The 27714-nt window shown below is 42.1% G+C and overlaps 1 protein-coding gene across 2 annotated transcripts in view; it reads right to left on the bottom strand.

Moving 5' to 3' along the window:
• The window catches only part of LOC143040766 (uncharacterized), a 52114-nt gene that overhangs the window by 9277 nt on the left and 15123 nt on the right, over positions 1 to 27714 (bottom strand). Inside the window, exons 6-18 of one of the 2 annotated variants that reach the window (XM_076212183.1) lie at positions 27256 to 27404; positions 26770 to 26946; positions 24509 to 25856; positions 22923 to 23171; positions 18405 to 18520; positions 17746 to 17930; positions 13342 to 13491; positions 11806 to 11987; positions 6209 to 6307; positions 4728 to 5095; positions 4457 to 4631; positions 812 to 912; positions 301 to 428 (exon numbers count right to left, since the gene is read on the bottom strand). In XM_076212183.1, the coding sequence (XP_076068298.1) occupies positions 301 to 428; positions 812 to 912; positions 4457 to 4631; positions 4728 to 5095; positions 6209 to 6307; positions 11806 to 11987; positions 13342 to 13491; positions 17746 to 17930; positions 18405 to 18520; positions 22923 to 23171; positions 24509 to 25856; positions 26770 to 26946; positions 27256 to 27404 (3427 nt within the window). The remainder of the gene's footprint in view (positions 1 to 300; positions 429 to 811; positions 913 to 4456; positions 4632 to 4727; positions 5096 to 6208; positions 6308 to 11805; positions 11988 to 13341; positions 13492 to 17745; positions 17931 to 18404; positions 18521 to 22922; positions 23172 to 24508; positions 25857 to 26769; positions 26947 to 27255; positions 27405 to 27714) is intronic. The other variant, XM_076212193.1, reaches the window with a different exon arrangement.

Raw genomic sequence — 27714 nt, 5'->3', positions numbered from 1 at the left:
AACCTCTGGGAATATTGTGGGTTTACCTCCTTCGCACACACACACGACCAAACAGTGCACAACTTACTTATTCCTCTTTTTTATTTCTTTGAGACTTCTACGTCTATTTTCAACAGCTGGCTTATCTCCCATTTTTCTCCATTTTCTTTAACCATCTCCAGTCCCCAACAGAGAAACTACTGAATCCTTAAAGAATTATTCATGAGTTTTTCCAAATTCAATGGGGTTTGTGCCCCCAACCTCTAGGAATATTGTGGGTCTCCTTCCCACACACACATGACCAAACAGTGCACAACTTACTTATTCCTCTCTTTTATTTCCTTGAGACTTCTACGTTTATTTTCAACAGCTCCACCTGCACATTCAATGATCTGCCGAAGCCAAGTCCTTCCAGGAACTACAGATGGCGTTAAATAGAAGGTTTTGCCCTGCAAAGATAAGGCAATTCAGTTAATAAAACAAATATAATAATTGTTGTCTTGATTTTCACTGACTAGCCCACAGTCCCACAGTGGCAGTCCTTGGGCCCTCACATAAATCTCTCTTGGAAAAACTGTTGACTGTTTTCTGTGTTGTATCATTGTGGAACAGTTTGTATGTTCCTGGTTTATAGTAGTAATTGAAGGGGAGCAGTCATCAGTTGTCAACTATCTTTATGTGAAAAGGAAGTTTGATAGAGATCTTTGACCCTGTCTTGAGACTAAGTGCCAGCCCCTTCATGCTATACCTCCAGACAAAGGTGAGCTGCAATGAGTTACAATTATAAAGCATACGAATTGTTCAATAAATAACAAATGTACACAATACTTACAAGAAACAATTGTCTTCTATTTGGTTTCCTCATAGTTTCCTTTAGGCTAAACCTTAATATACTTTCAAAAGCTGGCATAGTGCATTCATATGGTTCTTCCACTGAAAGAGCCACAAAAAAGTCATATTTTAGATGAAAAAATGCTTTTTGATTTACAGGGAGTTCTACTCAACAATATTTACCAAACAGATAAGACATTCATTTCAATGGAAAAGATTTATACTTTAGAGCATGATCCCTTGTTTATGCAATGGCAATAAGATAGTTAGAGCATGATCCCTTGTTTATACAATGGCAATAAGATAGAGTCCACAATGAAGAACAATCATTCTCTACCTTCTTTCAAAAAGTAAGAGTAATTGACTCCCTGGAATGTTCAATGTGCGATGGCTTTGTATATTAATGCCCCAAGGTGACTTTATTGCAATAATTTCCTACTTCCTTAATCTAATATTGAAATATTCACAAAACTGTAAACCAAAAGTCAATGCATATGAGGATCTGAGAGTTTTCCAAACAGAACACTAAGGTTTGGGTCCTTAATGTGCATGGGTATGGTGCAGATGAGAGTGAAAGGGAAAAGATAGGACATATGTTTGTGAGAAGAAAGATGGATGAGTTGGCATTGAGTGAAACTAAGTTCAAAGGGAGGAGTGAATTTGAGTTTGGGAGTATAGTGGGGAGGGTGTCAGGAGTGACATGAGGACAAGGGAGAAAAGGAGTGGCTATACTAGTAACTGAAGAGATCAGTAAGCATGTGGTGGAGTGGGAGATTTCTTCAAGGTTAATGTGGATGAACATGAAACTGGGAAGGTGGTCTTTGTAAGTATATATGGGCCTGGTAGTGAGAAGAGTGTAAAGGAAAGGGAGGCTTTTTGGATAGATTTTAATGAGTGCACAGGGGGTTTCGGGATAAATGTCAATGTAGTGGTATTGGGAGATCTAAATGCTAGAGTAGATGAACCAATAGACAGAGTGGTTAGGAAGTCTGGAATGCCAAGGAAAAATCATAGTGAAGAGTTGATGGAGGATAGAGTTGATGATAGCTAACATGGTAATTAGGAAGAAAGTCAAGCATAAGTACACATGGGAGAGGGTGGTAAACAGGGCTTTAGTGGGCTATATAGTGGTACCCAGAAGAGTAGGAAGAATTTTAGATGCCCATGTTCTTAGGGGAGGGAGTGGGGGAATATAAGATAATTTTTTTGGTGGGAGGTAAGTTGAGAGTGGAGGGTAGATGGAGAAAGAGGAAACATACAGAAAGTTGGGAGGTGCTTAGAGTAACCTGCTTAAATGTGTAGGAAAATGAGGAGTACAAGAAGCTGTGAGAAGAGTGGGAGGGAGTGAAGGATACAGTAGAACTAAGAGTGGAGGAATGGGAATGCTTCAAAGAAGGAGTCATAAGGTGTACAAAGATAGTGTGTGGAAAAAGGAGGATGGGAGGAAATAGAGGGAAGGGTAGTGAGTGGTGGGATGATAAAGCAAATAATGCTGTAGAAGAGAAGATATGAGTATTCACATATTGGTTACAAAATAGGACAAGAGAATCATATGAGAGGAAAAAAAAAAAATCTTAAGATAAAGGTGGCAAAATGGAGAGATGTAAAATGGGGAACGACTATGACACAAAACTTTGAAAGTACTAAAAAGATGTTTTGGAAGGAAATTAAAAGAAGTAGGGGAGGCAAATCAAGTAAGAAGAAAAGGTAAAAGGTGCAGATGGAGAGATGATAATGGAAGAGGCAAAGGAACATGGGCGTGGTATTTTAGGGAATTGCTAAATGTAGAGGAGGATAGGGAGGAAAAGGTAGTTGCAGCAGGAGGTGCTAAGAAAATGGCAGTGATGGATGAGGAAAATGGGGGAGAAATATGAAAATATGAGGAAAATGGGGGAGAAATATGAAAAGATGAGGAAAATGGGGGAGAAATATGAAAAGATGAGGTGAAAGTAGTTATTAAAATGAAGATAGCAAGCAAGGCACCTGGGTTACATGGGTGTCATACTAAGTGTCTATGAAATGGAGGTACAGTGATGGTGGAGTGGCTGGTGTGGTTGTTTAATGTTTGTCTAAATGAGGGTAGAGTGCTGGAGGACTGCCTGTATAGTTCTGCTTTATAAGGGAAAAGGGGACAAATGTGAGTGTAGTAGTTTCAGAGGGATCAGTTTGTTGAATGTAGTTGGGAAGGCTTATGGGGGAGTTTTTAAGTGAGAGGATTAGGAGAGGAACAGAGAGGATTAGGAGAGGAACAAAGTAATTGGTGAAGAACAGAGTGGGTTTAGGAAAGGTAGGAGTTGCATGTATCAGATTTTTGTGGTAAGACTGATATGTGAGAAAGCTTTAGTAAAGGGTAAAGATATTTTTTGGGCCTTTATGGATTTGAAATAGGCTTATGACTGGGTAGACAGGAAGGCACTGCAGATATATGGGATAGGAAGTAAGCTGTTATGAGCAGTCAAGAGTTTTTACAAGAATAGTAGAGCCTGTATCAGAATTAGAAATGGAGAGTGTGTGTGGTTTGAAGTAAAGGTGGGACTTTACCAAGGATGTGACATATTGCCATGGCTGTTGAATGTGTACATGGATGGGGTGATGCAAAAGGTAAATGCAAGGGGATTGGAAAATGGAGAAAAATGGGAGATAAGCCAGTTGATGTTTGGAGAGGCTGGAGGAAGGAGATAGCTTTAGATACCTGTGGGTGCATGTGGCAGGAAAGTGATGAGTGAAGGTTGAATGTAGATTAAGAGAAGCAAGTAAATCCCTTGGGGGACTGAAAAGTGAAATGAGAAATAGATATTTGGGAATGGATACTATGAGGAGATTGTATGAAGGGGTGATTATGCCGACAGCACTGTATGGGGCAGAAACATGAACATAAAAGAGGTAGAGTTTAAATGTGTTTGAGATGAAATGTCTGAGAAGTATGGTTGGGGTTTCTAGGCTGGATAAGGTGAGAAACAAGGAGGTGAGGAGGAAAGCAAGGGTGGAAAAGGTGCTGGGAGACAAGGTTGATGAAAGAATATTGGGATGGCTTGGACACATGGAAAGAATGAGTGAAGAAAGATTAGTAAAAGAAGTGTGGAAGGCAGAGGTGGATGGAGTGAACAAGAGGAGGCGACTGAGAATGAGAGGGATGGATGAAGTTAAAGGGGTGTTGAGAAAGAGGGAGAGGTCTGTTGAGAAAAGGAGAAGACAGAAGATAGGGTTGTGTGGAGAATGGTTGTGTATGGATGATGCTGTGATGCATGAAAGGGAGTGTGGGGGGTGGGGAGTAGGGAGTGGTTACGTGTGAATGATATTCTGATGCAGCCTGAAGGGATTTCTCCCTGTCTTCTCTTTTGCATGAGGGGACTGAGGAGGGGGGGGTGGGGTTTTTCCTAATTAAATCAAGTGGCCTTTGTACGGATTTGCTGTGTCATGCTGCATTGCTTCTGACCTAAGGCAATGGGAGAGATGCATGGATGACCTGTCATCCAGGGGGAACCAAGAAAAGAGAGAGGGAGGGAGGGGTGGTGAGTGGGAGTGGAGTGGGTGGGGATGAAATGGGTAGGAGTGCAATTATACTTTTTGACTTTGGCTACCTCCACTGTAAGGGGGAAAAAGCCCTTGGTATATGTATATATGCATAAACCTGAAACAAACTTACATAGGAATTTTGCTTGATTATGGGAATCTATAATCCACTGCTTGGAGACAATATATGAACAGCAAGAAACTGCACACATGAAGTTGACAGTCCTTTGAGCTATTGCACCCCCCATGACTAAGTGAGTGGCTTCTCGACACGTTCCGACGATATAGCCACCCAGTTCTGACACTTTCTGAAATTATATAATTTTAATACTTAGATCATCTCTACAAAAAAGTCAAACATCATGAATCATTTATCACTTCAAGCACTAAAACTTCTTTCTTACCCTTTCTGTTTCTTCTTTATTCTTAACACTAGATAAATAAACTCTTGGACGTTGTGCTTCAGGCGGTAATTCCTTGTTGATAATTCTGACTGGTCCACGAAATGAGGATGATAAGGATGGAATGGACTGATGAAGAGAGGGATTCATGGGGTAATTGGAGACGAGCTGATGACTCGACATAGTGGTACCATTGCTTAAAGAGGTACTTGTGTTGGGGCCTACTGTTGTGGGGAGTGAAGGGGAAGATGTAGTGGAAGCTGTTACTGTACAGGTTGTGGAAGAGTTATTTGATGAAGTTAAACTACTATTTGATAGCTGTGGGGCTGCTGGTAAACTTTCAAGTCTTGCTCTTTTGTTTTCCTGGTCACCTGAAAAATGAGAAGAAAAAAAAATTACATGAAGTTTTCATGTACATATATATAATATATATATAAAAGAAAAAAAATGAAAGTTGCAGGTTGCAGGTCTGCAGGAGAGACAAGAGGCAACATGAACTGGGAAAACTTCTGTAATGAAGAAACACAGATGGAAGAGAAATGGACTATTAAAAGAAATTTATGATAAGTAGATAAATACATTTTTAGGAATGTCCCCTTTGGGGCTACAGGTAGTAGGACTCCTAATCCCATCCCCTGTCTTGTTTTTTGTTGCCTCTTACGACTCAAGTGAAAAGAGTTGGTGGTGGCATTCTTTTCCCCCACCACAGGGTAGGCAAAAAAAAGGAAATGAATATTCAGAGAAATGGTACAAGACAGTAACAAGGGGTTGGGGGACAGCATAATGGAGGGACAGTCGTAGTATAAAAGTATGATAGGGGTTACTAGGCAAGATAAGAGTGAGAAATGAGATGAGGAAGAAAACAGGGGTGGAAAGGGAGCTCGGAGATAGGGTTGATGAAAGAGTATTAGGATGGTTTGGACACATGGAAACAATGAGAGAAGAAAGATTAGTAGAAGAGGTGTGGAAGGCAGAGGTGGAAGGAGTGAATACGAGGGGGCGTCCTAGGATGAGATGGATGGATGGGGTGAAAGGGGCATTAGAAAAGAGAGGAATGTCTGTTGAGGAAGGATGGGAGAGGACAGAAGATAGGGGTGAATGGAGAAGGGTTGTGTATATATGATGCTGTGATGCATGAGGGGGAGTGGGTGGGGGATGGGGGGTGAGGAAGTATGAGAAAAAATTTGATGCTGCCCAAAGGGATTTCTCCCTGTCTTCTCCTTTACTACAAGAGGGGACGGAGAGGGGGGCCGGAGTCGCTGAATTTATGAAGCGGCCTTCCTGTGGATGTGCTGTGTCTTGCGACACTGCTTCTGACCTCAGGGAGATCTGTAGGAGGGCCTGAGGATCATTGCTAGCCATTGTGGGGCTGCGAGTTTTACACTTATTGAAACTTGGGGCAACAATTAATTAAATGTCCACAGATACAAACACCAACAAACATAAATCCTTTACTTTAATTAAGAATACATCATTACACTTACCCTCAGCTTCTGTTTTTCTCTTCTTTAGAGCCATTTCTCTCATTGCTTTTGCTTTCTCCACCGACTCTTTTGAGACACTTATTGAGTATTTCCACGCATCTGTAAATTGTGATAAAAAACATACATTATCAGACATGCAATGTAAACCAAGTGTTTCTGGATAGATGTGGGATGAGTTTGACATGGGTTAGGGTGGCTCAGCCCTTGTACGGGGGAAAAGGCCTTCTGGTATATGTATGTACATGGAAGTCCCAATTATAGCAGGTAATGGGTGCTTGGAAACCCTTACAATACAGGTAACTGTGATAATGATATACAGTTGAACCTCGAAAGCCCGGACCCTCGTATGACCGGTCGAAATGAACAAGGGGCAGACTTTTCAAGCAAAGTTCCCTATTTGTCCGGTAGGTGGCAGCGATGGCCGTACACGTGTACCCAAACCCGGCCCAGTCAAGCCGCCACCAGGGCTGCCATTTCGTAGAATTTTGTACCAAAACGTAGTAAAATAGCGGCATGTGGCAACTGCACAAGGACATGAGGAATTTTTTTCTACATAACTGACTGTTAAAAACATGAAAAAACTCAAACTTTTGTTTAAAAATCATAGAACTAGTTATCAAATAATAAATGGTACATCGAAATATGACTTTTATTGGTAATTGTGTTACTCAAAATATTATACCCCAAGAGATACGTTTTTAGTGTAGAAAAAAATTCTACGCTAAAGTTTTAGCTTTCTTTTGGCACCAGGGCTGCCATTTCATAGAATTTTGTACCAAAACATAGTAAAATAGCGGCATGTGGCAACTGCACAAGGACATGAGGAATTTTTTTCTACATAGCTGGCTGTTAAAAACATTAAAAAACTCAAACTTTTGTTTAAAAAGCTTAGAACTAGTTATCAAATAATAAATGGTACATCAAAATATGACTTTTATTGGTAATTGTGTTACTTATAAAATATACCCCAAAAGATACGTTTTTACGGTGTAGAAAAAAATTCTACGCTAAAGTTTCAGCTTTATTCTAGCGATAATAATATAAAAAATATATATATATATATATATCTTACTGAATATGTTAGGGCATGGGGGCTTTACATACATTCAAGAATTAAAAAAAAAAAAAAAAAAAAAAAAAAAAAATAGAACCAACATTTTGTCAAAGTTTGACAAGTATATCTTGCTATGAAAGTCTGAACACTCCCGAGAAAAATGTATGCCCCGGTATGGCAACACTCCCATTCTACACGGCAGTGTAGAAAACGCGGCAACCCTGGCCGCCACCACTGTCCCGCGTGCATACCTTCCGATATTTACAGTGTACGTAATAAAAAATACAGTACAGTACACTGTATGCACAGTACATTTACATGCCTGTATTACAGTTATTATTACAGAATTATTAGTATTATAGTATTATTATTATTACAGTATTGTTATTATTACAGTGTTAGAGTATTATTCTTATGAGTTTCTATGCCATATACATTACCTATACGTATACCGCTACGAAAATCTACGGGTGTTAGGGCGACATTTTCAATGACCGGAATTTTGGCATGACCGGACCGCCCTTCCCCCTATTAGTCCGGGCTTTCGAGGTTCGACTGTATACAAATTAGCCAAGAAAAAATTAAATGGTTCCCAGACAATGATTCACCATCAAGCACTAAAACTTTCCCATACATACATGCATGTACCAATGGCTTTCTCCCACTTACAAGAGAGATAACCAAAGTCAAAGGCTAAATCCATTCCCACCCATTTAATCCCAACATACTCCACTCTTAATCACCATCCCTCCCTCCCTCTGTTCTTGGCTCCTCCTGGATGACAGGTCATCCCTGCATCTTGCCCATTGCCCTGGGTCAGAAGCATGACACAGCACATCCCCAGCAAGGCTGTTTCATTTAATCAGTGACCCCACCCTCTTCATCCCCTTATACAGAAAAAGAGAAGGGAAGAAATCTCTTTGGGATGTGCCAAAATATCATTCACATATACTCCCTCACCAACACCCCTATCCCCCACCCACTCCTTTCCATACATCACAGCATCATCCATACACAACCATTTTCCACTCAGCCATATCTCCGGTCTTCCATCCTTCCTCAACAGACACTCCACTCTTTCCCAATGCCCCTTTTATCCCATCCATCCATCTTATCCTTGGTTGCCCCCACATGTTCACTCCATCCACCTCTGCCTTCCACACTTCTTTTACTAATCTTTCTTCACTCATTCATGTCCAAACCATCCCAATGCTCTTTCATCAACCCTATCTCCCAACTCCCTTTCCACCATTGTTCTCCTCCTCACCTCATTTCTCATTTTATCCAGGTTAGTAACAGCTACCATACTTCTCAGGTATTTCATCTCAAATACATTTAAACTCTTCCTCTCTTATGTTCCAAATTTCTGCCCCATACTGTGCTGTCAGCACAATCACCCCTTCATATAATCTCTCAGCATCTATTCCCAAATGTCTATTTCTCATTATGCTTTTTAATCCCCAAAGGCATTTACTTGCTTCTCTCAATCTACATTCTACCTCCACCTCCACTCCTCCCTTTCCCTCCACATTCACATCCAAGTATCTAAAGCTATCCACTTCCTCCAGTCTCTCTCCCTTAATACTCACTTCCAATTTGCTGCCATCCTCTCCCCTTGCACATCTCATCACCTTACTTTTACCCACATTTATTTTCAACTTCCTTTTTTTGCACACCTTCCCAAATTCTGTCACTAACTCCCTTAATCCCTCCTCTGATCCTGCTACAATTGTAGTGTCGTCAGCAAACAACAACTGGCTTATTTCCCTTTTTACTCCATTTTGACTATTTCCAATCCCCGGTCCATTACCCTTACTACCCCCTTGCACCACCCCATCCACATATAAATTGAACAGCTAAGACGACATAACACATCCCTGGAGAAGTCCCACCTTTACCTCAAACCACTCTCTACATTTTTAATTCTAACACAGCTTCTACTAATCTTGTAAAAACTCTTGACTGCTCTTAAGAGCTTTCCTCCTATCCCATATATCTGCAATACCTCCCATCGTGTCTTCCTGTCTACCTTGTCATAAGCCTCTTTCAAATCCATAAAGGCCCAAAAACATCTTTACCTTTTCCTAAAGCTTTCTCACATATCTGTCTTACCACAAAAATATGACCTATGCAGCCCCTACCTGTCCTAAATTTACACTGTTCCTCACAATTCTCCCTCTGTTCCTCTCCTAATCCTTTCAATGAAAACCCTCCAGTAAACCATCCCAACTACACTTAAAACTGATCTCTATGAAACTATTACACTCACACTTGTCCCCTTTCCCTTGTAAAGGAGAACTATACAGGCACTCCTCCAGTCTTCCGGTATTTTACCCTCTGACACACATTAAATAATTTCACTAGCCAGTTCAACATCACTGTATCTCCTTTTTTTAAACACTGCATGACATCTATGCAACCCAGGTGCCTTACCTGCTGTCATCATTTAAAATAACTGCCTTCATCTTATCTTTCCTTATTTCTCCTCCATTTTCTTCATTCATCACTGTCATTTTCTTAGTGCCTCGCACTGCATCTACCTTTCCCTCCCTATCCTCTTTCACATTTAATAACTCCCTAAAATACTCTGCCCATCTTCCTCTTACTGCTGTCTCTTCTATTATCATCTCTTCATCTGCACCTTTTACCTTTTGTTCTCTACTTGATTTGCCTCCTCTTCCACTCTTAATTTCCTTCCAAAACATCTTTTTATTACTTTCAAAATTTTCTGTCACACTCTTGCCCCCGTTTCACATTTGCTCTCCTTTTTGCCTACTTCATCTTATGCTTTACTTCTCTTCTCTTTTCTTTGTACCTCTCATATGATTCTCTCGTCCTTTACCTTCTTTGCTTCTTCATCCTACCACTCACTACCCTTCCTTCTATTTCCTCCTGTCCTCCTTGTTCCACACACCATCTTTGCACACCTTGTCCCTCCTTGAAACATCCTCATTCCTCTTCCACTCCTAATTCTACTCTATCCTTCACTCCCACTCTTCTCTTAGCTTCTTCTTGCACTCCTTTTCCTTTTCTTTCTGTACCACTTTGCCAAAATTGAGGCCCAGAATTTTAGGGCTCTTGTTCAATGGAAGGAATTGTCTATTCAATTATATACATGGAAGTTACTTTGATTCATAGATGTCTGGGGTGATGTCAATGATGATTTCTGAGAGGAGGCTTCCATTCTATTTTGGCTTAGCTAATTTTCTTGTTTGTTTGAGTATGATTGGGTATTCTTAGTGGCTGTTTAATAGTTGTTGTGTTTGATTAGACATTTGATATAGACATTTGGGAATGGATGCTAATTTTGGGAATGAATAGACATTTGGGAATGGATGCTAAGAGGAGACTGTATGAAGGAGTGATTGTGCCAACAGCACTGTATGGGGCAGAAACATGGAACATAGGAGAGGAAGAGAGAAGGGGTTTGAATGTGTTTGAGATGAGGTGTCTGAGAAGTATGATAGGGATTACTAGGCTGGATAGAGTGAGAAATGAGGAGGTGAGGAGAACAGGGGTGGAAAGAGAGTTGGGAGATAGGGTTGATGAAAGAGTATTGGGATGGTTTGGACACATGGAAAGAATGAATGACAAAAGACTAGTAAAAGAGGTATGGGAGGCAGATGTGGAGGGAGTGAACATGAGGGGACGTCCTAGGATGAGATGGATGGATGGGGTGAAGGGGGCTTTGGGGAAGAGGGGAATGTCTGTTGAAGAAGGACGGAAGAGGACAGAAGACAGGGGTGAATGGGGAATGGTTGTATATGGATGATGTGATGCATGAGGTGGAATGGATGGGGGGATGGGGGGTGGGGTAGTATGTGTGAGCAAAATTTGATGCAGCCCGAAGGGATTTCTCCCCATCTTCTTTTCTGCATGGGGGGACGGAGTGAGGGGGGTTGCCGATTTAATGAAGCGGCCTTCCTGTGGATGTGCTGTGTCTTGCGACACTGCCTCTGACCCAGGGCAGTGGACAGGGTGCAGGGATGACCTGTCATTCAGGAGGTGCTAAGATGGGAGGGAGGGTGGAGGGGAGTGGAGTGTATTTAGGGATGAAATGTGTGGGAATGATTTTATGCCTTTTTCTTTTTGGCTACCTCCCTTGTAAGGGGAAAAAAACCTTGGTATATGTATGTGTTTGGTTATCAATAGGTCATCTGTATAGGTGAACACTTTGTTGTGATGTTCTGGATTGGGCTTTTAGAGGTCACTAGTTAAGAGGCCTCTTTGTAGGAATCCTAAAAACACTATACAGTATGTTTGATCAATTGATAGACTATTATCATGGTTTTTCTGGTTTCCTGTCTTGTGAAATACGATAATATAAATCATACATATATAAAAGGCTTTTTCCCTCTTACAAGGGAGGTAGCCAAAAACCAAGGGCATAAAATCCACTCCCACCCATTCCATCTCCACATACTCCACTCCCATCCACCCCCTTCCCTCCCTCTTATCTTGGCTCCTCCTGGATGATGGGTCATCCCTCCATCTCACTTAAAACATAATTCTTTAAAAAATCCTTTTTGAGAGTAATACTTACTGAACAGATGAGCTGCCAGTGATGGGTCAATTCGCAGTGGATCATCAATATAATGCTGATACCTTGTGCCTTGATAGACAAGAGGTGGGGTGTTCTGACCAAGCAAAACTTCACCAAGCCACACTCCATTTACTACGGGTCGTTTCCATTCCCGTGCCTTAGCTACTTTAGCACCTTCAAGTCTAGATAAAGCAGAAAAGTCATTATAAAAGGCTACCATTAAGGCATAATAAAATGCATAGGCAATTTGAAAAAATTAGACAGATTGACAAAAGAAACAAAGAAAATACACACACACACATATATATATATATATATATATATATATATATATATATACACAACACTGAATGGGTCCCAGTGATCAGAGATACATTTTAACAACCACAATGCACTTTAATTCTAAGCCATCAAAGGCCAGTATGCTGAAATTGAAATGTGGTACTGCCCAGGACTTGAACCCGGCATCCTCATGACAAGTGCAACAGTGACTTTCCAACTAGGCTATCAAGAGAGATTCTTGATAGCCTAATTGGAAAGTCACTGTTGCACTTGTCATGAAGATGCTGGGTTCGAGTCCTGGGCAGTACCACATTTCAATTTCAGCATGCTGGCCTTTGATGGCTTAGAATTAAAGTGCATTGTGGTTGTTAAAATGTATATATATGTATATATATATTGGTGAAGCATGGTAGGAGATTCTCTCTGATGCATATTCTGTTAAAAATGACAGCAAAAGAATTATTAATTAACTTTTTCTATGAGCTCTCAAGCTTGCAAAAAGTAGATTTCTGGTAGGGGGAAAGGGAGTAAATCAAATTTCCAAAACTCATAGGAAACAAGTTATAATGAACACAAAAATACTGCACACAGTAAACAAAATACAAGAAAAGAGTACAAAGAATACAGCAAAAAACAAAATACAAGCAGAACAAATAAAATTTCAAAACGTTTCGCAGATCTTTCTGCATCCTCTTTTGTTTCCTATAAGTTTTGGAAATTTGATTTACTCCCTTTCCCCCTACCAGAAATCTACTTTTCGCAAGCTTGAGAGCTCACAGAAAAAGTTAAATAATAATTCTTTTGCTGTCGTTTTTAACAGAATATATATATATATATATATTAGTCCTGCAATCTTGGCATGTAACAAAAGACCTTTTCCTCTTTACAAAGAGGATGGCCAAGAAAAAAAAAAAAAAAAAAAAAAAAAAAAAAAAAAAAAAAAAAAAAAAAAAAAAAAAAAAAAAAAAAAAAAAAAAAAAAAAAAAAAATGCAACCCCCAATTCCCTCCTGCACCTCCTCACGACACAAACATAGACCACTCACCGCCTTCACTTCCATTACCATCTATCCATCTGTTCCCCTTACCTTCTCTCCTCTTCACTTCCCTACACCGTTTCTCACTTTCTTAATTTATTTATTCTTTTCGAAATTATTAGTGAAACACCTACCCCACTTCACATCTTGGCCCCCCTCAGATTTATTAAAACCTTCAGCCAGATATAAATTCAATTTGAGCATGGAAAAAATATATACCTTTTGCAGATGAGCAGGTGATTGTGTATGGAAAAGTAACCAGTGTACTTGGCACCAACTAAATTCAACATCAATTTGATGATGGTCCGCTCTTCATTTTCAAAACCACTTACACTTGCTATAAGGTCTTTGCAAGGTTTGTTGTCATTTCTGCAAAAAGAGAAAAATTTCAAAATAAGTATATGCAAGTAAAATGGATGATGTTGTGATACATGATGTGGAATAGGTGGGGGGAGAGGTAGTATGTGTGAAAAAATTTTGACGCAGTCTTCTCCTTTTCTGCATGGGGGGATGGAAGGGGGGGGGTTGCCGATTTAATGGAGCGGCCTTGCTGTGGATGTGCTGTGTCTTGCGTCACTGCCTCTGACCCAGGGCAGTGGACAAAATGCAGGGATGGCCCATCATCCAGGAGGTGCCAAGATAAGAGGGAGGGTAGAGAGTGGAGGGGAGTGGAATGTATTAGGGATGGAATGGGTGGGGTGGGAATGGTTTCTATATCTTTTTCTTTTTGGCTACCTCCCTTATAAGGAGGAAAAAACCTTTGGTATATGTATGTATGTAAAATCTCTACTCATAGAGATGCCACTTTTGTACTATAACTGTCCCTCCTTTATGTTGCTCCCTTGAAACTGTCCTTTACCATCTCCATTACTACACATCTTATCTAGTACATATACCAAGGGCTTTTCCCCCTTACAAGGGAGGTAGCCAAAGTCAAAAGACATAATTCCACTCCCATCCATTTCATCCCCACTCACTCCACTCCCATTCACCACCCCTCCCTCCCTCTTTTCTTGGCTCCTCCTGGATGACAGGTCAACCCCGCATCTCGCCCACTGCCTTGGGTCAACAGCAATGCAGCAAGACACAGCACATCCGCAGCAAGGCTGGTTCATTTAATTGGTGACCCCCCTCCATCCTCTCATGCAGAAAAAGAGAAGACGAGGAGAAATAGCTTCAGGCTGTGTCAAAATATCATTCACAAATAACCATTTCCTAAACCCCCATCCCCCACCCACTCCCTTCCATGCATCACAGTATCATTCATATATAACCATTCTCCACTTACCCCTATCTTCTGTCTTCTTCCTTCAACAGACAGCCCCTTCTTTTTCAACACCCTTTTACCACATTCATCCATATCATCCCTGGTTGCCCCCTCATATTCACTCCATCCACCTCTGCCTTCCATACTTCTTTTACTAAGATTTCTTCACTCATTCTTTACATGTGTCTGAATCATCCCAATACTCTTTTATCAACCCTATCCCCCAACTCCCTTTCCACCACTGCTCTCCTCCCCACTCCTTGTTCCTCACTCTATCCAGCCTAGTAACCTCTACCATACTTCTCAGACATATTTAAACTCTTTCTTCTCTCTTATGTTCCATGTCTCTGCCCAATACAATGCTATTGGCATAATCATCCTCTCATACGATCTCCTCTTAGCAGGGATGACCTGTCATCCAGGAGGTGCCAAGATAAGAGGGAGGGAAGAGGGTAGAGGGGAGTAGAGTATGTAGGGGATGGAATGGGTGGGAGTGGTTTCTATGCCTTTGTTTTTTGGCTACCTCCCGTGTAAGGGGGAAAAAGCCTTTGGTATATGTATGTATTATACTTTTTAATACCCCCATGGCATTTACTTGCTTCTCTCAATCTACCTTCTACCTTCACCTCCACTCCTCCCTTTCCCTCCACATTCACACCCAAGTATTTAAAGCTAACCACTTCCTCCACCCTCTCCTTTAATATTCACTTCTCATTTGCTACCATTCTCTCCCATTGTACATCTCATAACCTTTTACCCTACATTTACCTTAAACTTCCTCCCTTTGCACACCTTCCTGAACTCCATCACTAACTTCATTAATCCCTCCTCTGATCCTGCTACAAGTGTAGTGTCATCAGCAAACAACTGACATATCTCCCATTTTTCTCCATTTTCTTTAACTATCTCCAGTTCCCTGCCTATTACCCTTGCATTTACCTCTCACACCACCCCATCCATGTATAAATTGAACAGCAAAGGCGATATGACACATCCCTGGTGAAGTTCCACCTTTATCTCAAACCACTCGCTCTCTCCATTTCTAACACAGGCTCTAGTGTTCTCGTAAAAACTGTTGACTGCTCTCACAGTGCCTTTCCTAAAGCTTTTTCACATATCTGCCTTACCACAAAAACCTAATCCACACAACCCCTTTCTTAAACCCACTGTTCCTCACCAATTACTTCCTCTGCTCCTCTCCTAATCCTCTCAATTAAAACCCTCTCATAAGCCTTTCCAACTACATTCAAGAAACTGATCCCTCTGAAACTACTACACTCACATTTGACCCTCTTTCCCTTGTAAAGCAGAATTATTCAGGCACTCCTTCAGTCCTCTGTCACTCTACCCTCTTTTGGATAAACATTAAACAACCTCACCATCATTGTACCTCCCTTTTTTAGACATTCAACATGACACCCACCTAACCCAGGTGCCTTGCCTGCTCTCATCAACTGTTTTACCTCATCTTTTCTTATTTCTCCTCCATATTCCTCATTCATCATTGTCATTTTCTTAGTGCTTCCCATTGCAACCACCTTTCCCTCCCTATCCTCCTTCACATTTAGCAATTCCCTAAAATACACAGCCCATCTTCCTCTTAACACCACCATGACCTGCAAGCATTACCCAGTGTTAGGAGGTCTGCCCATTACGGTGCTGGGGCACAAACGGATGATGTCACGCACCTCTCAGCCAATGGGAGAACAGACCATACCTAACCAGCAGCAATCCAGCCAATCACTATCCACCTTCTGGGTATAAAAATTGCTGATCTTCATGGAATCTCCATTACTTCAATTGCCACTGAGGAAGCACCAGGAGGTACGAAAATGCATTTTGGCTTTCGACTATGCCTATTCCTATCTCATGGCATCCATAGAATTACTCAGACTCCTGCCTATGGAAGGCAAAGTTGCCTTACGAAAGAGAGAGAAGATTGACAAAAAGCTTTGTCACAACAAACTTGCAATTTCATTCAATGAAATATGCTTGAGAGAGAATCTCCTGCCCATTTCTACAAAGAATATATATATATATATATATATATATATATATGACTATATGAAGGAGTGATTGTGCCAACAGCACTGTATGGGGCAGAAACATGGAACATAAGAGAGGAAGAGAGAAGGGGTTTGAATGTATTTGAGATGAGGTGTCTGAGAAGTATGATGGGGGTTACTAGGCTGGATAGAGTGAGAAATGAGGAGGTGAGGAGAACAGGGGTGGAAAGGGGGTTGGGAGATAGGGTTGATGAAAGAGTATTAGGATGGTTTGGACACATGGAAAGAATGAGTGAAGAAAGACTAGTAAAAGAGGTATGGAAGGCAGATGTGGAGGGAGTGAACATGAGGGGACGTCCTAGGATGAGGTGGATGGATGGGGTGAAGGGGACTTTGGGGAAGAGGGGAATGTCTGTTGAGGAAGGACGGGAGAGGACAGAGGACAGGGGTGAATGGAGAATGGTTGTATATGGATGATGTTGTGATGCATGAGGTGGAATGGGTGGGGGGATGGGGGGTGAGGTAATATGTGTGAGCAAATTTTGACACAGCCCGAAGGGATTTCTCCCTGTCTTCTCCTTTTATGCATGGGGGGACGGAGAGGGGGGTCGCCGATTTAATGAAGCGGCCTTGCTGTGGATGTGCTGTGTCTTGCGACACTGCTTCTGACCCTGGGCAGTGGACAAGGTGCAGGGATGACCTGTCATCCAGGAGGTGCTAAAATGAGAGGGAGGGTGGAGGGGTGTGGAGTGTATTCAGGGATGGAATGGGTGGGAATGATTTTATGCCTTTTTTCTTTTTGGCTACCTCCCTTGTAAGGGGGAAAAAGCCTTGGCATATGTATGTATATATATATATATATATATATATATATATATATATATATATATATATATATATATATATGTAGGTATGTATGTATGTATATATATATATATATGTATGTGTGTATATATATATATATATATATATATATATATATATATAGGCAAGGTTGACCACAAAGAAAAACTATTGAAGCAGAGCGCTTTCGTGTATTCACATCTTCAGTGCAAATGTGTTATTTGCATTGAAAATGTGAATACACGAAAGCGCTCTGCGTTAATAGTTTTTATTCGTGGTCAACCTTGCATTTCCAAGAACACATGATTCCAGAGTTTTTCCTGTATATATATATATATATATATATATATATATATATAAATATATATATATATATATATATATATATATATATATATATATATATATATATATATATATATATATATATATATATATAGATAAATATCAGGTTACTTTTAATTGGTACTGCTATTACTGATACAACAGAAAGAGATATTCCTTTACCCAAATGGTGTGGGAAGATGGATTGCCTGCCAGGGTGGAGCCATTTTCCCACGGAGAAGGACATCATTTAGCCAAAAGACTGTTATGCAGCGTTTGTTTTCCCATACAGCCTGCTGAAATACAGGAGACTTCTGGTGCTTGCAGAGGAGATGAGTGACACGTGTTGAATCGTAGAGTGGAACTACCTGTTAACCAATACAAAATATGAGTTAAAAGAGTGGAAAATAGAAAGCAAGATTCACTTACAGTAAGCAAAAGACATCCACTTCTATATTCTGTCTCTGTGTCCCTATACAAACTATAGGACCAATGACAGATATCTGCTAGTGATGGTCCTGTCAGTCAAATAATCATTTCCTTGTTGCCCATTTTCTAAACCTGTCAACCCCCTCATCTCCACCTCAAAATACAACCCTAAAGGGTCCAGCATTCAGTCTTTGGACTGAACACCAGATCTGTGTGTATCTATTCCACCTGTATTTCCTCCACCTTCTCACAGAAGGAGATCTGACAACTGGTGCTCTCCTACTCCTACTATTTCTTTATGGTTATGATATACTGGAGTTTTCTTATACTTTGTTTTTATTTTCATGACAAACTTCATTTAGTGTAGTCAGTGAAAAAAATAAATACTGTAACTTATCTGATTCATAGCATACCTCTCCACCATGCTGTTGTATAACTCTTTTCCACGAATTCAATGTATCTGGAGTAACTTCTCCATGATAATCCGCAATGTAGAACACACACCCAACTAGACATAATTCCCTTGGTACTGAAAAAATAAAAATATAAATAAAAAATAAAATAAATAAATAAACAAACAAATACATATAGCAAGTGCTTTTTCCCACTTACAAGGGAGGTAGCCAAAGTCAAAAGACATAATTTCACTCCCATCCATTTTATCCCCACCCACTCCACTCCACACCCCTCCCTCAATCTTTTCTTGGTTCCTCCTGGATGACGGGTCATCCCTGCATCTCGCCCAATGCTCATCCCAATACTCTTTCATCAACCTTATCTTCCAACTCCCTTTCCACCCCTGCTCTCCTCCTCACCCCCTTGTTTCTTACTCTATCCAGCCTAGTAACTCCTATCATACTTCTCAGGCATTTCATATCAAACACATTTAAACTCTTCCTCTTTAATGTTCCATGTTTCTGCCCCATACAGTGCTGTTGGCACAATCACTCCTTCATACAACCTTCTTTTAGTATACATTCCCAAATATATAGCTCATTACACTTTTCAATTCCCTAAGTCATTTACTGGCTTCAATCTATATTCTACCTTCACTCCTCCCTTTCCCACCACATTTGCACCCAAGTATCTAATGCTATCCACTTCCTCCAGTCTCTCTCTCTTAATACTCACTTCCATTTTGCTGCCATCCTTTCCCCTTGTATCTTCAACTTCCTTCTTTTGTACACCTTCCCAAACTCTATCACTAACTTCCTTATTTCCTCCTCTGATCCCACTACAAGTGCAATGTCATCACCAAACATTTTCTTTAACCATCTCCAGTCTCTAGCCCATTACCCTTGAGTTTACCTCTTGCACCACCTCATCCATGTATAAATTGAACAGCCAAGGTGACATAACACATCCCTGGCAAAGTCCCACCTTTACCTCAAACCACTCTCTCCACTTCTAATTCTAACACAGGCTCTACTACATACATACATATACCAAAGACTTTTTTCCCCTTTCACGGGGGGTAGCCAAAAAGAACTCAGGCTCTACTACTCTGATAAAAACTCTGATTGCTCTTAAAAGCTTTCCTCCAATTCCATATATCTGCAATAACTCTCAGTGCCTTCCTATCTTGTCATAAGCCTTTTCCAAATCCATAAAAGCCCAAAAAATCTTTACCTTTTCCTAAAGCTTTCTCACATATCTGTCTTGCCACAGAAATCTGATCCATGCAACCCCTATCTGTCCTAAACCCACACTGTTCCTCACCAGTTACTCCCTCTGTTCCTCTCCTAATCCTCTCAATCTAAAACCTCCCATAGGCCTTCCCAACTAGACTCAACAAACTGATCCCTCTGAAACTACTACCCTCACACTTGTCCCTCTTTCCCTTGTAAAGTCTATAAACAAACTCCTCAGTCCTCTGGCATTCTACCCTCTTTTACCAAACTTTAAACAACCTCAACAGCCAGTCTACCATCACTGTACCTCTCTTTTTTAGACACTCTGCATGACACCCATCCAACCCAGGTGCCTTACCTGCTCCCATTATTTCATTATTCAAATAACTGCTTTCATCTCATCTTTCCTTATTTCTCCATTTTCCTCATTCATCACTGTCATTTTCTTAGCACTTCCCACTGCAGCTACCTTTTCCTCCCTATTCTCCACATTTAGCAACTCCCTAAAATAATCTGATATTCTCCCACTCTCTCCCCTTAGAACATGTACATCCAAAACTCTCCCTACTCTTCTCCTAGGTACCATGATAATAGTCCATTAAAGCCCTATCTACCACCCTTCCATCCACCACCCTCTCCCATCTCTACTTATGCTTGACTGTCTTCCTAACCACTATATTTGCTATCATCAACTCTCTAGACACATCTCCACCATCATCTCTCCACTACATTTTTTTCCTGAGACACCACAAAGCCTCCTTGAGTAAACATGTGCAGTATCAGCATTGGCCAATGATGTCTAACCTGCACCTCAGCCACATGATGATAAACACTGGATTCATTGATGAATACATATGTTCTATCTTTGTGAGTCACCGGTGTCATAACATTCTGCCTCTGACTTCCCATGCATCACCCTTGACCTCAGGCCAATTAGGAGCACGGGTGACCAGCCCATATATATAAAGGCTGGATGAACACTGAAGCTTCAGATCACCTCAGAGCATCATTCACAAGCCCAGCTCGCTGCTCCTTGCTTTCTCACCCTCCCCCCCTCCCTTGCAAGCAGACCAAGTTGGGACACAACTTGAAACTCACAGTTGTCATCTCCCTCACTATCCCCTCCCCCTTTTTCTCACCCTCAGATGTGAGCTAGCACTTAGCTGCTCAATGTTTTGGGCCCTTGCTTGACTACCACCAGATCGACAGCCACCACTTGATCTGCCAGATTGTCTGCCATTGTCTGTCAGATCAATTGCCACTGCTTGACTGCTGCTATTTGTCTACCAGGTTGTCTGCCGACTACCAGGTCACCTGCCAACTGCCAATTTGACTGCCTACATTCTTGCCTACCACAGGTACCTGCCATCTGCCAGGTTGCCTGCCCACCAGCTCAACTGCCATCACTGCCTGCCAGGTCATCTGCCAACAGCCAATTCAACTGCCTACATTCTCGCCTACCACAGGTATCCGCCATCATCTGTCTGCCAGATCGACTGCCACCACCTGTTTGCAAGATTGGCTGCTGCCACATCATCTGCCACTTGCTGGCCACCAGCTCAACTGCCATCACTGCCTGCCAGGTCTGCCAACTGTCAGTTTGACTGCCTACAGCCACCACCACTAGATCATTTAGCAACTAGAGCTGTGAGCATCCCCACTTTGACCCACCCACACACTCAACAGAGATCACAGGGTCCTACACCTTGACTCCAGTAAAGCTAATGACTAGCAACCTTGACTGTCAAGTCCACAACACCTTGGGTGGCCTAATGCCCCACTGACTAATCACAACCATTCTCAAGTGTCTATCATTTCTGGGAGATGTAACCATGCTCCAATGCCACCTTACAATGTGGTACCAGGATGCATTCCAGGTACAAGATCGCCTGAGCAGCCTCCCAGGATGCACCAACCTCTTCGATGTCATCCCTGTGGCAAATGGACTACCACCTGCTACTCCTGCCTTAAGTTACTTCCCAATTGAGGACAACTCCCTTGACTTCTTGTCGAGGTTCCACATGACTTCATTTCCAGCCTTGACTTTGTGGGGGCATGTTAGGGGTAGAATTCATGCCCAGTCCTTACTCCCATCCTCACCTCTTCTCTGGCTATCCCATGACCTTACTGACCTGCAAGTGGTCACATGGGACATGCTCACACACCCCCAGCACGTGCAGTTCACCAGCGTAAGATGGACCCTGCTAGGTCCCCCAAAAATGACTAACCACTGCCGGAGTCTACCACATCAGACACCAAAAAGCCTCCTTAAGTAAACATGTGTAGTACCATCTTTGGCCAGCGATGACTAACCTGCACCTTGGTCAGCCATGTGATGATGAACACTGGATTCATTGAGGAATGCATACACTCTGTCTTAAAAAGTCACTGGCATCAGAACCTTTTGCCTCCGATTTCCCAAGCATCACACTTGACCTCACACCAATTAGGAGCAAGGGTCATGACCTGCCCATATATATAAAGGGTGGATGAACACTGGAGATTCAGATCATCTTGGAGCAACATCTAGCTAGCTGCTCCTTGGTATTTCACCTCCTGTCCCCCCGCCTCCCAAGCAGATTGCCTGGGGATACAACTTGAGACACACAAGTTGTCACCTCCCACGTCATCTCGTCTGCCCCTCCCCTCCTTTCTTGCCCTTAGAAGCACATAACATTGGCACCCAAATTCATTGCTAAATAAAACAAACTCTTTCTCCCTTACGGTTTGCCTTCAACCAGCCTAACAGGGCTACAGAGAGTAGGATGCCTAGTCCTATCCCCATCCTGTTTTTGTTGCCTTTTATGACTCAAGTGGGAACACTTGGTGGCAGTATTCTTCTCCTCAAACATAGGGTTTGATGAAAAAGGAAATGAATATTCAGAAAAGTGGTACAGGACAGTATTAACAGTGGGGGACAGCATAATGGAGGGACAGTCGCAGTATAATAAAGTAGCATAATTTCTCTGTGAATAGATTTCCTCTATCACAGACAAAATGATGTGTGGCTCTGGTCTGTAGGGGCACCCCATATAGACCCTAAAGTATCAGTTGCATGCTACTGAACAGCTTTTAACCCTACAATAACATGCAGCCAATACCCCAGAGAGGTAAAAATAAAGCAATAAAAATAAAATCTATTTCACACACAAAAAGTATTATAAAAAATTTAATATGAACTGTGACAAATTCAAGTCATTTCATAGACATGTACTCCTAACCTAGGTTGGAAATTTTCTTATATTAACTTTTGTAAAATTATCAATAACAAGTAATATTCTGAGAAGATGCCAAACTCACACATGATATTTGTGTCGTGACCAAATAAATGTGGTCTTGGATAGTGCTGAGTCCCTGGAGTCATAACAGGAGTTTGACCTGAAGCATGAGGGGGAATGCCAGGCCGTTGTGAAAATCCCTGAGGTCCTGCAGCTACCCCAGGTGTTGTTACTCCGCCAGGTGCCTGAGGTCTAACAAGGTTGTTGGTAACAGTGCCTGTGATGTTTGCCAAGTGCCGACGGTACATCAATACTGGCTCACCACTTGGACCTGGAATCATCCAACGAGTTATACTAATTACTAAGATATAAGGGAAGCAAGGGTGGTGGATGGGAGTGGAATGGGTTGGATTGGGTGTGTAACTTTTGACTTGGCTACCTCAGTTATAAGGGCAAGAAGCCCTTTGTATATAGAGAGATAGACCAGTATCATCAGCCACTTTCTTTATAAGTGGGAAGAAGCCAATGGTAAAAACTTTACAAACAAACACACATACATACATACACATGCGACTAAATGGTTGAGGCTCTTTTGAATGTTTGGCCAAAGGATTTTGAGGTAGATGTTTAATTAAAATTATGTCTGGGTCTTTTCCTTTGGAGTTTTTCAATTTCTTTATTGCCCCTTCTGTATCTTTACTGGTGAAAATGGAAGTGGTTTCAGTGTCAGGTTTGATTTTATGGATTTCTAGTTTTACCATTTCCTGATAATGTGGGCTTGAAGCTAGTTTCGGAAAAATGCTAATTGGAAATGGTGATGGAGGTGAAAGTGACAAAGGGAAGATGGGTACAGTATATCAGGAATTTACTGAATGTAGAGGAGGAAAGGGAGGTTTTGATTGTAGCAGTGGCAGATGCCAAGAGAATGACTGTGATAGGAGAGGAGAATGATAAAGCTATACCAAAAGAGGATAAACAAAGAATACTGAAAATGAAAGCTGGTAATGCACATGAGCTACATGGTTGTCATGTGAGTTGCCTCTGGTCTCTCTTGCAGGACACCTGCACCTTGTAATTAACCAGCAATGGCCACTAGACTGGCCCGTAGGTTACTCAAGGAAGAAGAATTGTGTTGTTGTCTAGGTACAGCTAGTGTGGAGCAGTACAAGATGAGGTTCTCATTGTCTTTTGTGACATGATTACAACTGGGACAGTGTGATACCGTAGGCCTTTTCTGTACTAGTACTGTCTTAGTGAGGGGTTTGAAAGGTTTTGAAAATGGGCAACTCTTCTGTCCATCTCATGGGACCACCACAAGCAGGTACCTTTCGCTGGTCCCTCAATTCAGGATGACAATACAACATTCATTCAACAAACATTCAGTGAAAAAAAAAAGGGAGTGGCAATTATCACAATAAATATGGAACATTATATTAGTAAATCTTAGTAGAAATAAAAGGAATATTTTAGATAATTTTGATTAAACCTGTATCCTTGTATTCAGTACAGTACTGATACTGTATTCCACATGTCAGCATTTAAAAGTAAACATTACCATTTACTATTTCAGCTTTACCAAAATTTTTTACTGATAACAATAGTAACCAAGAACTTGATAATGACTAATTCAGTCTTATTCCATGAATAAACAAAATATTCATTACTCACCTTGCACTGCTTCCTGTGGAAGTCCTGGTTTTTGTTGTACAATGTGTGGAGGAACTTCCATTGGACCTTGGGGTCCTTGTGAAAGGACTCCTTGATGAACTCCACTTCCTAATCTGTGAGTCAACATATTTGCAAGGGCAGTTTTGGTTTTGGAGTTGAGATTCTGCTGACTAATAAGATTCTGTGGAACTCCTGCTGCTGGTAATCCTGGATGGGCAACATGTGGTGGGGCTCCTTCTACACGTTGAATTGGTGAGTGACCATGAGGAGAAGCCAATGGTGAGACATGGGGTGTGAGCTGTTGGGGAGTAAGTTGACCCTGGGCAACAATGTGGGGGGAACCTTGCCCTGGAGCAACCACACCTCCCGGTTTACCTGGATACTGCTGAGGTAATGGACGACCTGGTAGGGCCCTGCATGGAGACATGGGGGGATACTGAGGTCCTTGGCCACCAGGTTGCCAAGCATGGGGTGATTGTTGTGGTGTTCCCACCTTCTGCTGCTGTTGTTGTTGTTGCTGTTGCTGTAGCTGTTGTTGCTGCTGCTGCTGTTGTTGTTGCTGTTGCTGCTGCTGCTGCTGTTGTTGTTGTTGCTGCTGCTGCTGTTGTTGTTGTTGCTGCAATATCTGCTGTCTTTGAAACATCTGTTGATGGTGCTGTTGCTGTTTCCTGATCAAGAAGAAAGTGACCACTTGTCTCTCTTTAGGTTCCATTGAGTTCAAATACTCATTGCGTTGAGCATTATCCAGCTGTTGAATATGACGGAAGTGCTGTGGGATACGCTGGATAAGCTGTTGTGCTTCTTGGCTTGTTAAGTGAGGAAAATGCTGACACAACTGCTGGATTTGCTGCTGAAGTTGTTGCATATGTTGTGGAAGGAGGCCTTGTGGTGTTGTTTGTTGACCTGAAGTCCCTGGTGCCTGAGCTCTTGTAGCACCCTGCTGCCATCCTGGTTGAGCAACAACAACTCGACTACCTGGAGGACCCTGCTGGCCAGGAGGATACTGTTGCCCAGGTTGCCCTTGGGGAGGCCAACCTGGTCTAACACCACCTTCAGCTAAAGTCGGTTGAGTAACACCTGCAGCACCAGGCGGTCCTTGTCCCTGGGGCCTTGGCTGCCCTGCTGGATATGGTGAAGCAACAGTTCCTGGAGTTCCTGGTGCCATACTAGGCCTTACACCTGTTGTCACTTGAGTTGTACTTGTAACAGATATGGCTCCTTGCCACAGAGTGCCTGGAGTAGCTGAAGTTCCTGGGGTACCAGGAGCTGGTGCTGTACCAGGGGTTATGGTACGAGGCCCAACTTGTCCATTAGCAACTGGGTACCGTACACCTATCTGCCCTTGAACCTGTTATTGTACAGAAGTGTATTCTATATCAAAAATAAATATTCAATATGGAACATAAGAGAAGAAGAGAGAAGGAGTTTGAATGTGTTTGAGATGAGGTGTCTGAGAAGTATGGCGGGGGTTACTAGGCTAGATAGAGTGAGAAATGAGGAGGTGAGGAGGAGAACAGGGGTGAAAAAGGATTTGGGAGAGAGGGTTGATGAAAGAATATTAGGATGGTTTGGACACATGGAAAGAATGAGTGAAGAAAGACTAGTAAAAGAGGTATGGAAGGCAGATGTGGAAGGAGTGAACATGAGGGGACGTCCTAGGATGAGGTGGATGGATGGGGTGAAGGGGGCTTTGGGGAAGAGGGGAATGTCTGTTGAGGAAGGAAGGGAGAGGACGGAAGACAGAGGTGAGTGGAGAATGGTTGTATATGGATGATGTTGTGACTGCATGAGGAGGAATGGGCGGGGGGGTGGGGGGTGGGGTAGTATGTGTGAGTAAATTTTGACGCAGCCCGAAGGGATTTCTCCCCGTCCTCTCCTTATATGCAAAGGGGGACGGAGAGGGGGGGTCGCCGATTAAATGAAGCGGCCTTGCTGTGGATGTACTGTGTCTTGCGACACTGCTTCTGACCCAGGGCGGTGGGCGGGGTGCAGGGATGACCCGTCATCCAGGAGGTGCTCAGATGAGAGGAAGGGTGGGAGGGGTGTGGAGTGTATTTGGGGATGAAATGGGTGGGAGTGTTTTTATGCCTTTCCCTTTTTGGCTACCTCCCTTGGAAGGGGGAAAAAGCCTTGGTATATGTATGTATGTATGTATAAAAACTACAACCTAAAGACATGACACCTGAGGCAAACTCCAAAATAAAAATATTTGAAGAATATTTAACATTTTTCATATAAAAACATTCATACAACACTATCACCTGATGAGGTTTTCCTGGTCTGGGCTTTCCTCTCTGCTGCTCCTGCAGCTTTTTTTGGCGAAGCTGTTCAACATAAGTCTGGCGTTGCTGTGGAGTCATTCTCTGTAAGTGCTGAGGTGTTACACCATGAGGAAGGCGAACTGTGGCTCCTGGGATGGCAACCTGAAATGTACATGACTGCACTGGTTCTTGTTGCCCTAATGCTACAGAATGTTCTGCGCAAGCTTGAAAAATCATTCTCTAGCTTTCATAAACTATTGGAACAAACAACAGGTACCTACAAGTTGTAGTCCTGCAAAATGGAGACCACAGGTTTCATGCGAAAGAGACCTGAGGCAATGGACGGACTGACAGATTGATACAAAAAATTTCATTCTTTCACTGTACAATTCAAGTAATTTTTCTTATTGTTCACATATATCATAAATTTTACAAAACCCGCATGTTTTTCCTTGAAAAATATAAATGAATATAACAATGACTTACTGTGTGAACCTGCTGAGGTGCAGTGGAGGGCATGGCTGGACTTCCAAGAGTCCCTGGCATTGTGGATCCTGGGACAGCTGTGCGAACTATCTGTCCAGGAGCAGTTGGAGGCAATACTAAATTTCCCCCACTAATTCCCTGGTTTGAACCTAAAATTAAGTAAAGATGCTATAATTATAAATGCATAAAAACACACACACGCACTTATATCAAAAGGTCCTTTCCCACTTACAACCTTGGGTGGGTGGGTGGGGGGCAAGGCATGCATATACCCTTCACCCATCCCACACCAATTTGTTTTCCACATTTATTTTTGCTCCTTGTGGAGGAAGGGTCATCCCTGCCCTCTACATCAGAAACAATGCAGCAAGACACAGCACCTCCATAGGAGGGCCTGACAGCCAAAGCTAGTTAATCTCCACTGTTTCACTGCATAGTGACTATCCTTCCCTGTCCATT

Source organism: Oratosquilla oratoria, chromosome 2 (assembly GCF_046742065.1).
Source record: "Oratosquilla oratoria isolate Oo_2021 chromosome 2, ASM4674206v1, whole genome shotgun sequence".
Lineage (NCBI taxonomy): Eukaryota > Metazoa > Arthropoda > Malacostraca > Stomatopoda > Squillidae > Oratosquilla > Oratosquilla oratoria.
The sequence above is the reverse complement of the archived record's forward strand: the minus strand, read 5'-3'. Positions and strand labels throughout refer to the sequence as shown.